The sequence below is a fragment of the Pagrus pagrus genome, assembly GCF_965226575.1.
Source record: "Pagrus pagrus genome assembly, chromosome: 5".
In the NCBI taxonomy this organism is placed as follows: domain Eukaryota; kingdom Metazoa; phylum Chordata; class Actinopteri; order Spariformes; family Sparidae; genus Pagrus; species Pagrus pagrus.
This window is the reverse complement of record NC_140189.1, coordinates 8,078,405-8,090,157: the sequence shown is the minus strand read 5'-3', so window position 1 is coordinate 8,090,157 and position 11,753 is coordinate 8,078,405. Positions and strand designations below refer to the sequence as shown.

The following is an 11,753-nucleotide window of genomic DNA, read 5'->3' as shown; positions in this document are numbered from 1 at the left end:
TGGGGTCGTCCACCTCTCTGAAGAACCTCTTCAGGACGTCAGTCACGTCCTCAATGAAGTGGTCTCCGATCCGCAGTTTGACGTTTCGAGCGTCTTTGCGAAACTCTTCCATCAGGAGTTTGATCCTGGATTTGGCGCCGTTCTTCCTGTAGATCCCCTCGTGGCCCAGACCTATGGAGCATGCTCAGAACGTCACTCAGGCACACAAAGAGAGAGGATCTATTCAATGCAGCTTCACCATCCACATTAAATCTACTGCAGTCTACACCGCATTCCTCCTTTTCCTCACCGTACTGAGTGATGAAGGCGATGCAGCTGTCCACAATGATGGGGATGTCGTTTCTGCTCAGCTGCTGCTCTCTCAGAGTGTTTCCTTTCCCGCCTGCCGCTCGCTGAATGTCCGAGTACCACAGAGAAAAATCTGTGCGTCCGATGCCCTGCAGGTGGAGAGTCCTGATGGAGAGACAAAAGCCAACGATGAAGAACAACAGACGTCAAACCAAGACTGAATCAACTGGTTTCCTCATCTCACCTTCCTTTTTCCACTAAAACCAGGATGTCTTTCTTCTCGTGGTTCTCGGTCTCGGAGGCGATACCTTCAACACAAACAGAGTCGGTTTCAGCTCATCAATCAGACAGAATGGATCAGTTATCAGACTTTAGACCAGGACCAAGACTGACTCAGCTCCTGCAGACGGTTCAGGTTAATGATGTCCTCCGCCGCTCCATCGTTTCGGGGACAGATGAAGAGGTTGGACTTCTGCAGGACGAAGTACGCCTCCTTCCACTGCTGAGGATCCAACATGGCCCTGTATCGCAGCAGACCGACCCGGTCGAACTCCCGAGTCAGCAGGCAGTGACAGCTGAGGGGGGTTGCAGCCTGATGGTGACGGATGCGATGGTCAGTGAACAATCAAAGGTTAAAGTTATCAGACAATAATAACGTCAACGTGGTTTTAATAAAGTAAAAAGAACATCACAGACTCAAACAACCGAGACTGAAGTGGAGGAAAGCCTACGATCTGAGGGTTTTAGGGTTTAAGCCTAAGACTGAAATCCTTCCAGTCTGAAGAGAATCTGATCTCCTTCACAGTCAACACAAAATTATTTTCATCACTAAAAATGATTCACTGTGTTACATTTGAGGTCAGGACAGAGAGTCGGAGTTTTGCACCTTGCCGATGGATTTGGTCCAGCTGTGCAGAGTGTCGGCCGTCTCTAGACCGAACTGATACAGTTTCTCTGAAGTCAGATACAACTCGAAGGTGTAACGAAACCTGAGAGACAAGTGAAACACAGTCACCTTCAAACATCAGACGATCAGATGAACCGACCTGCAGGAACTCAAGCGTACCTGTCGATGAAGCCGTTGTTGTTGGACGAGTCAGGTCGACTGACGCCCAAACACACGATGTCTTTAACACTGATCTGCATGCAGGGATCAGCCAATCTGTCTGACTCGTAGAAGAGCAGAGACTGATCCACCGAACACCAGAACTTCTGGAAGTCTGACGACAAGAAGACCACAAGACTTTCAGTCACATTTCATCTGAGTTCCTGACAAAAATCTGTTTGATAAATCTGCTTCAGAACAAGTGAAACGCTCTGTCCTGCTCAGTGTTCTGACCCACAAATACTATTCTATTTCTACTGCAGAGAAGAGGTCCTTCAAAACTGCTGACATTCTCCTCCTCTCTCCTCCTGCCTCCTCTCTGCTCCTCCTCCTCCTTTCTCCTTCTTCTCTCTCCTCCTTCTCTCTCCTTCTCCTCTCTCCTCCTCTCTTCTCCTCCTCCTCTCTCCTCCTCCTCCTCTCTTCTCCTCCTCCTCTCTTCTCCCCCTCCTCCTCCTCCTCCTCTCTTCTCCTCCTCCTCATCTCCTCTCCTTTTACTCCTCCTCCCCTCTCCTCCTCCTCCTCCCACCTTCTCGTGTTTTCCTGGACAATGTTCCTCTGTGGACCGAGCCGGACTTGTAGAGGTAACCAGAGTGAAGGACGGGCTGCATGATCTCATCGTACACACTGGGGTCTGAGGACACACACACACGCACACGCACACACACACACACACACACACACACAAACAAACAGGGTTTAACATTAAATGAAAAGACTGAATTCAGTGTTTTGATTCTGGTCCTGGTTCTGGTTCTGGTTCTGGTTTTTATACTGGTTTTGTTCTTGGTCCTGGTCCTGGTTCTGGTTCTGTCTGGGTCCAGCTCAGACTCAGCTGCTTCTAACACGTCCACCTTGACTCTGACCACAGTCTGTAGAATATTTCATTAAATAAGAGTTTATAGAAACGTTGTGTGATGTTCAGACCTGACGCTGGGCAGCGGTCCGGCAGGTGATGATGTCGCTGGCAGCCGTTGGCATCGTTGGCGAGGCGAGCTGACTCCGCCTCCGAGAAGATCTGAGTGACGGTTTTCAGAAGAGTCTGCTCAGAGACGGCCGAGCACAAGACCTGTGGACGAGAGAGAGACTTTAACACACACTGAGAGAGAGAAATTATTGTGTGACACACAATGTGACACCTGCCCCTGGTCTGCCCCCCCACCCACAGCAGCGGAGCTATGCTGCAGCTGTAGCCCAGCCTACTGCCACAGTCCCTCCCCCTGCTACCTCTGAGCTGGGATACATCAGGGAGATGCTGCACAACCCTGTGCACCCGGTTTCTGTCCAGCTAAGATATACAGACTCAGAACACTTTCCCATTTGAGTAACAGAACAACGTGGAAATATATTGTTAGTTAGTAATAGTAATAATAGCAATATTAGTATTCAGTACAATGGTAATATTAGTGAAAATAGTACATACCTCCATGGAATTCATATGAAATTATTGTTTAATATTATAAATGTATATATAATATGTATATATAATTGTAGGTATTTTAATATTTGCCTCACTGTACAGGTTCATTTTGATTGTTTTTTGATGCGCTCATTTCATATAAGCTGTAGTTGGAATATTCAGGGTCTCCACTCCTCAACCTTTGAGCTGAAGAGTGGAAACCCTGAATTGATGAAATCTATCAAAGACGTTGATATAATTGTATTGACAGAAACATGGTGTCAAAATGATTTGCTCACTCACTGTCCTCCAGGATATAATGAAGTCATGGTGCCCTCTATAAAATTAAAAAACATACGCAAGGGCAGAACATCGGGGGGGATCTTGGTGTGGTATAAAGGAGATCTTTGCCGTCAGATCTCACCAGTAAAACAGAGTAAATCACACATTTGGTTGAGATTAGATCAAACCCTAGGCATAACTGATGGGGATCTATATCTCTGTGCAATTTATATACCCCCAGTAGATTCTCCTTATTTTGAAGAAGACATTTTTGACACTCTCCATTCAGAAATTGCCTACTTCCAGGCCCAGGGAAACGTGCTTCTAACTGGAGATCTGAATGGACGAACAGGAATCGAACCTGATGTCATGGACCCACAGGGCAACAACCATGTATTTGGTCAGGCCCCCCCGTTTACCACACCAACCATCACACGTCGGAACAACCTTGACTCTGAAATAAATCAAAGTGGCAGGGAGATAGTGCATCTCTGTCGGGCCTTAGGCCTGTGCATAGTTAATGGTAGGGGCAGAGGGGACTCTTTAGGGAGATTCACATAATCCTCAGCTCTTGGGTCTAGTTTAGTAGACCATGCAATCACTGACATGGACCCCTCCACTATAGTGCATTCACTGTCAGACAGCAAGCCCCCCCCTTTAACACCACAACCAAATAAATGTGTTCTTTAAACTCTCAGATCAAATGAGTGACACAAAAAGGGAACCCAGCAAGCTGTTTCAATTAAATCCTACTTACAGGTGGGCCCCAGACAGTGGAGACACATTCATCATGGCCTTGAACTCACCTGATCTCGTGAATGACATATCAATATATGACCAAAAACAACATGTCTCTACCAGAGATGGCGTAAACAAGGCCATTGATGATATCAATATGATATTTCATAAGGCAGCTATTAAAGCTGACCTCATAAAACAAAAACGGAAGCCTGTTAAAAGGCAAAATGCTGACAAATGGTTTGATCAAGAATGCAAGACCATCAGAAAAGACCTGAGAAAAATAGCAAATGAAAAACATCGCCAACCAAACAACCCACCCTTATGCATTAGATACAATGAAATTTTAAAGAAATATACATGCACAATTAGGAACAAAAAACAAAATTATACCCACATGAAACTTAAAGATATTGAGAATGCTATTAATCAAAATCAATTCTGGAATATGTGGAACAAGTTCAACACAAAGCAACAGACATTACCCATCAAAATGGTGACATCTGGAGAGCACATTTTGAAAATTTGTACAAAGACATACCAATAAACCAAATTAATTCAGAGCAATGTATTATACAAGAAAAACTCCAAACATTAGAAGAAACAATTAAAGACAACCAAAACCCCCTTGATTTCCCAATTACTTGGGAAGAATTGACCACGAAGGCAAAATCTCTCCAGCCGAGGAAAGCTTGTGGTCCAGACAGCTTTAAAAATTAAATGCTAAAATGCATCACCCCAGAGATGCCGGGTGCAGTGTTAAAGTTGTTCAATATTGTATTACAGTCAGGATGTTTTCCTGATATCTGGTGCAAAGGGCTCATTTCCCCCATTCATAAGAGTGGGGAAAAATCAGACCCTAATAACTAATGTGGCATCTGTGTCAGCAGCTGTCTAGGTAAATTATTCTGTAGTATTCTAAATAAAAGAATACTAGATTTCCTTGAGGAACACTCCATCTTGAGTAAAAGTCAAATTAGCTTCCTCCTAAAACACTGCACCACCGACCATGTATATACCCTTCACACTCTAATTTACAAACATGTAAACCAAACAAAAAATGGTAAGATATTCACTTGTTTCATTGATTTCAAGAAAGCTTTCGACTATTTGGCATGAAGGGCTCTATTACAGGCTTCTACACTGTGGTACAGGGGGCAAAATGTACGATCTGGTTACATCAGTGTATTTGGAAAATATGTGTGCTGTTAAAATTGGAGACAAACAAACTGAATTCTTCACCCAGAGAAGAGGTGAACGCCAGGGCTGCAATTTAAGTCTGACTTTATTGAACGTGTATATAAATGAACTTGCTGTTGAGTTGGATCAATGTCCTGCTCCTGGCCTCTCCCTCCTGGATAGAGAGGTGAAGTCTCTGTTTTATGCTGATGACCTTCTTCTACTGTCTCCTACTGAACAAGGACTACAGCAACAGCTGGACAAAGTAGGAAAGTACTGTCAGAACTGGGCCCTGGCAGTAAATATGAAGAAATCTAATGTCATGATCTTTCAAAAACGCCCCAGATGATTACAAAAGCTTGAAAAAGGGGGGCGCTCGTGAGCAAGACATGGCGTAAGAAGCATTTTTCAGAGCTCCTGCAGAATTAACAAGATTTTTTCCAAAAACAGCTAAAAAATACGTGAAGCTCAGCCCAAACGTTTACGAAAGACAACATAGGGAGGCAAACGGCCGAACTGCACGCAGAGCGTCGATTTGAATGGCGGAAAAGCTTCAACAATACAAGTACGGCGGCCAAGCTAATGCTAACAGCCAACGGTCTACTAGAACCACGAGGCAGCATACACCAGCTGTGCCAAATCAACCCTCGCCCACCCGGCCTGGAAACTTAACCATGACTGCCGAAGATATTAAAAAAGAGGTCTTATCCTCCTTGAGGGGAGAGATTTCTAAAATCATAAGGGACGAACTCAAAAGTGCGCTGACGGATGACTTCAACGCACTTAAATCGGAATTACAAGGAATGAGGTCTGAAGTCGCCCACAATATGAAAGCAATGCGGGCAGAAGTCGACCACATCAAAACAGACATACAGGATATGAAGGGTGGATTATCAACATGGTCCGACGAAGTGACTTCGCTACAAGCCACGGTATCCAGCCTTAAAAACCAGGTGGCAACTCTCAAAGATCGATGTGAGGACATGGAGGGAAGAATGAGACGGGGCAACATCAGGATTGTAGGCATAGAAGAGCAACCGAACTCCAGCTCCCCAAAAGCGGTCGCTAAAATCATCAGAGAAGTCCTACAGCTGGACCGGGATATAAAGGTGGACCGCTCACACCGTGCACTGGCCACCAGGAACCTAGGAGACCGAGAGAAGCCACGGGTGATAATCGCTAAATTACACTACGACGGAGATGCCATGGAGATCTTACGAAAAGCCCGGGACGGAGCTCCACTGTCTTATAATGGACACCGCATTGCCATATTTCCCGACTACACCGCCAGTGTTGCCAAAGCTTGAGCTGCATTCACGGATGTACGGAAAGCACTTCGAGGTCGGAAGGAGATCCGCTACGGCTTACTCTTTCCAGCCAGACTTCGAATCACACACCGGGACAAGGACAAGGAGTTCGTGGACCCGCAGAAGGCCATGGACTATGTGAAGAAAATCCTCCCAGCAACCGAGATAGAAGGCTGAGTGTATCCTCAACATGTGACACTGACAGTAAGAACCGGTTATGATAATGACGGGTGACTCTCATATTACGAGCGATGTTTTTTGTTGTTGTTTCTTTCTTTTCCCCTCTCTGTTATCATACCGGTTCACTTGTGAAATTTCACATGGGGTCATTAACAGTGTAATCTATATCTCATTTAACATGCATCAGCATGCCCCATGAGCAATATAAGGTTATAGTAGTCCTCATTATTATCATTTATCCTAAGTTTTTTAAAGTAAGAGCAGACTACTTCCAACTCTTTTTCAGAGCTTGATTATACAAATAATTTCTGTTTACAAAGCTGCAAAGAGCTGTTTAACTTGATATATTCACATTATGCAGGAGCCTGAATGAATGAATGATGATCATTTTCTTTTTACTTTCTTCTTTCTTTGTCTTAGCGCACCTGAAGCACAGTTCAATCCAACCTAGACTGTGCACACTTGCTGCTTACTTAGCAGTTAGGGACAAGGTCCCAAGTATCATTATATCTTCTAACTATAGTTATAACTGGCTCTGTGTTCTCGTTCTGGTCCCTCTGTTCCCCAGGGATCCTGAGTTAAATATAATAACAATGTCTTTCCCTCTATTCATCTACAGCACTATCCTACTTGTTGAAGTCAAAAAACCCTTACGCAGCTGCAGCATCTGCCTTTGCTTTGTCCACTCTTTTTGGTTGTATTACTTGATCACACTCCATAAAACTCATATATTAAGACATGGCATACATTATGTTCTCCGCCGCCTTCCGTTCCTCCTCAGAATCGAAGCAAAAATTAAAACTCTGTGAATGATGGATAAATTAAAAATCATAAGCTATAATGTGAAGGGTCTTCATGGTCCAATTAAGAAAAAGAAAATATTAAACCAGCTAAGACAAATGAACTGCCAAATAGCATTTCTACAAGAAACGCACCTGTCTGACGTGGAACACGAGAAGTTAAAGTCATGGGCAGATAAAGTATACTACTCTTCTCACCGCTCAGGGAGAAAGAAGGGAGTTTCCATCCTTATACACAGACAAATTAATTTTACAAAAACCTTGATGCATAAGGATACAGAGGGGAGATATATCTCAGTTAATGGAGTAATTGACGGTGTAGAGGTATCCTTAATAAATGTGTATGCACCCAATGAAGATGAGCCCGGATTTATTAAAACATTGTTTAATACAATATTAAAGTATAGCACTGGCTTACTGCTACTGGGAGGGGATTTTAATTGTGTAATGTCTCAGCTAATGGATCGGCAACCGCCTTCTAAAGCCCCCCTGCCCAGAATGAGTAAAATGCTTAAATATCAAATTACAGAAGCAGGTCTGGTCGATATATGGAGAAGTAAGTTTTCGAGAGGTAGGGACTTCACCTTCTATTCAAACAGACATGCATCTTATTCTAGGATAGACTATTTCTTCACCCCAAGAGCAGATCTGCATAGGATAACAGACATTGAGTTATTGCCTATCACTATTTCTGACCATGCACCTGTTTTATTGAAATGGGATATAGGACACAGACCAACAACTAAACAATGGAGGCTCAACACTTCTCTCCTTAATGATAAAGAATTTATTTCCTTTATTTCAGAAGAATTCAAAATATATCTAGATACCAATGCCTCACCAGAAACTAACCCTCTAATATTATGGGATTGTGCCAAAGCATATATCAGGGGCCGTATCATCTCGTTCACATCTGCGAGGAAAAGAGAGAGGGAGGCAAGACAGCGAGAATTGGAAGATAAAATAAAAAAGTTAGAGCATAAACATAAACAATCTGCAACAACTAGTGTCACCAATGACCTAAATGCAACTCGCAGACAACTTAATAGCCTCTTATCAGACAAGATTGAGGGATGCTTAAGATTTACAAATCAAAAATATTATGAATATGGAAACGGGGCAAGCAAATTATTAGCTTTTAGATTGAGAAAGCAGCAATCTTCAAATGTCGTACATAGAATAAAATCACAAGCAAATATGGCCACAAAACCGAACGAAATAGCAGGGGCATTTGCAGAATTCTACAAATCATTATATAAGAATACAGATACATGCGATGACGATGCAAAACTATCGGAGTACCTAAAACATATAAAATTAACTGAATTAACAAACTCAACAGCTGAGGAACTAGATCAGCTAATACAGGAATTGGAGATAAGACAGGTGATTTCGACACTTAAGAATAGCAAAAGTCCAGGTCCGGACGGATTTGTCAATGAATTTTATAAAACCTTTAAAGACATGCTGGCACCCCTGTTATTAAAAGCATATAGACATGCCCTAGAGTCCAAAACTATGGCGCCATCTTGGAATGAGGCAACCATAGTAGTAATTCATAAAGAGGGTAAAGACCCCACCGATTGTCAGTCTCACAGGCCAATATCTCTGCTGAATGCAGATGTGCGTATACTAACAGCAATCTTAGCCAGACGTGTTAACAAGATAATTACTCAAATCATACACCCTGATCAAACGGGGTTCATCTCCGGAAGATATTATGGCAATAACATAAGACGTTTACTAAACATAATATCCCATCAGAAAGATAAGAAATTAGAGTCAGTAATCCTATCCTTAGATGCGCAAAAGGCATTTGATCGTGTGTCTTGGCGATATCTACTTCAAACACTAAAACGATTCAAATTTGGCCCCAATTTTATAGATTGGATACAAACACTTTATTCATCCCCACAAGCGGCTGTTAGGGTTAATGGATACAGATCAGAGAGATTCACACTACAACGAGGATGCAGACAGGGCTGCTCTTTATCACCCTTGCTATTTGCTATTAGCATTGAGCCACTAGCCCAGCTCATTAGAGATGATAATAACATAAAAGGGATTATAATAAATAGAGAAGAACACAAAATATCACTCTATGCAGATGATGTCTTACTGTATTTAAGAGAACCCATATCCACTATACCATATCTTAAGGAGCTCATCTCTAGGTATGGGTACTACTCTGGATATAAAGTTAATGTAGACAAAACGGAGGCTATGGATGTGAACGGTCTTGTTTCAGAAAATGTTAAGTTACAAAGTGGTTTTAAGTGGCCTAGAGAAGGCATTAAATACCTTGGTATTTATATACCCCAATCCCTGCACAATTTGTATGATGTCAATTACAATAAAATAATTCGGCACATTAGCAATGACTTAGAACGATGGTCCTCACTTCCGCTCTCCCTACTGGGTCGTGTGGAAAGTATCCGTATGAACGTCTTGCCTAGACTATTGTATTTATTTCAGATGCTACCAGTGGAAATTCCTAAAAGAACCCTTGATGACCTTGACAAAATGATATCAAAATTTATATGGCAAAAAAAACGCCCCAGAATTAGACTTAAAACTCTACAGTCACCAAAATCAGATGGAGGTCTCAAACTTCCAAACTTAAGATATTATTTCTGGGCTGCACAGATGAAGCCACTTATAGTATGGATTCAGAATGATACCTCTACACGTTGGCTTAATATTGAGAAAAGTATGTGCCCAGAGCATCTGGAAAACTTAGCCTTTTTAGACACTCCTACAAAAGAAATGGCGGACTGGACCAAAACCACTTTAAAAATCTGGAATAAAATACGGTCAGCCTTTGGGTTGCCAAAGATACTCTCATCATTAACAAACATTGGACTTATGAAGACCTTCACTCCTAATAATTTAGATTCTGGTTTTAGGAAGTGGTCAGACCATGGCCTAAACTATCTGCACCAGCTAGTCAAGGATGACAATTTGAAAACCTTCGCACAGTTGAAAAATTAATTTGATCTCCCCAGGACAGACTTCTTCAGATATCTGCAGCTGAGATCTTTTCTGATGACACACAAAGACTGGGGAAAACTTATAAGACCTACCCCTATAGAAAAGTTTCTCATTTCACAAATAAGTCATGGAGATAAGAAAATAATTAGTAAATTATATAATATATTCTTATTAACAAATGTATATAACTCTGAACATATAAGACTGAGATGGGAGGCGGAGATGAACAAAAACATGTCACTCGACACTTGGAAGGAGATATGTACTGAAGCACACCTTGCTACAAACTCGAACACATGGAAGGAATTTAAGTGGAAAGTAGTTACCAGGTTCTTCAGAACACCAGCAATAACATCTAAGATGGGACCAGCACATGGTAGCTCATGTTGGAGGAATTGCGGCACTGAGAATGCCAATCACACCCATATATTCTGGCTGTGTCCCAAATTGAGCCTATTCTGGAAGGATGTTTTTGATGCTCTCAGAGAGGTTTTCAAGCGGGATATTCCACACACCCCTATAATAACATTATTGGGAGCAATTCCTGAGGGTATAGAAGGAAGGGATGTGAAATATCTCTTAAACATTTTGCTCACAGCAGCATTAAAATGCATAACCATCAGGTGGTTAAAGCCAGATCCTCCTACCTACAATGTATGGATCCAGAAAATATGGGACATTTACCAGATGGAGCAAATTACATATTCATTAAGACTTCAAAAACCTATTTTTATTAAACGATGGAAACCTGTCATAGCTCTGCTAATACAATAAGTTTGTAGCATTAGACCCTTGATCAAGTACACACATCACCATCACATCATGTAATTTGATATCTAGAGTGGATTTCTCTCCCTTTTATTTATTGATTTATTTTATTTATGAATTCCTTTAAATTATTATTAACTATATTGCCATTCTTTGCATTATATTCCATAATTTATCTTCCTCTACTTTTTTTTTTTCTTGTCTTTCTCTCACTTTGGATGTGTGTAATTGATTTTATGTTTTATTTGTGGTTTTGTCACGCTGCTTTAAAAAAAAAAATGTACATAAAGGGAAATGAATATGTCGTGTTGTCAAAATAAATAAAAATTAAGTTCTAAAAAAAAAAAAAAAACGCCCCAGATGTCAGGAGAACAAACACCAATTTACCATAAATAATCATATCATTGTTAAACATGAGTTATGCCTACCTTGGTATAACCATTACAGCATCAGGGAGTTTCAACACGGCACTAAAAGAAAAAGCTGGAAGAGCCCTACATGCAATTAAGAGAAAATTTTATAATTTCCAAATTCCAGTCAAAATCTGTCTTAAAATATTTGATAGTGTCATCCAGCCCATTGCGTTGTACGGTAGTGAAGTATGGGGTCCACTCAGTCATCAGAGCTATACCCGTTGGGACAAACATCCAACAGAGTCTTTACATGCAGAATTCTGCAGACGCATTTTACACATACACAGAAACACACCAACAAATGCA

The 11,753-nt window shown here is 41.6% G+C and overlaps 1 protein-coding gene across 4 annotated transcripts in view; it reads right to left on the bottom strand.

Moving 5' to 3' along the window:
- The window catches only part of arap3 (ArfGAP with RhoGAP domain, ankyrin repeat and PH domain 3), a 39,235-nt gene that overhangs the window by 10,440 nt on the left and 17,042 nt on the right, over positions 1-11,753 (bottom strand). For all 4 annotated transcript variants that reach the window (XR_014622561.1, XM_084352453.1, XM_084352452.1 and 1 more), the window contains 8 exons: positions 2,318-2,459; positions 1,920-2,024; positions 1,355-1,508; positions 1,175-1,277; positions 682-880; positions 533-596; positions 290-453; positions 1-171 (listed from right to left, as the gene is read on the bottom strand). The exon at positions 1-171 is cut by the window's left edge and continues 42 nt beyond it. Coding sequence is in view for 3 of the 4 variants with exons in the window: in XM_084352453.1 (XP_084208579.1) it covers positions 1-171; positions 290-453; positions 533-596; positions 682-880; positions 1,175-1,277; positions 1,355-1,508; positions 1,920-2,024; positions 2,318-2,459 (1,102 nt within the window). In the remaining variant the exon portion in view is untranslated. The remainder of the gene's footprint in view (positions 172-289; positions 454-532; positions 597-681; positions 881-1,174; positions 1,278-1,354; positions 1,509-1,919; positions 2,025-2,317; positions 2,460-11,753) is intronic.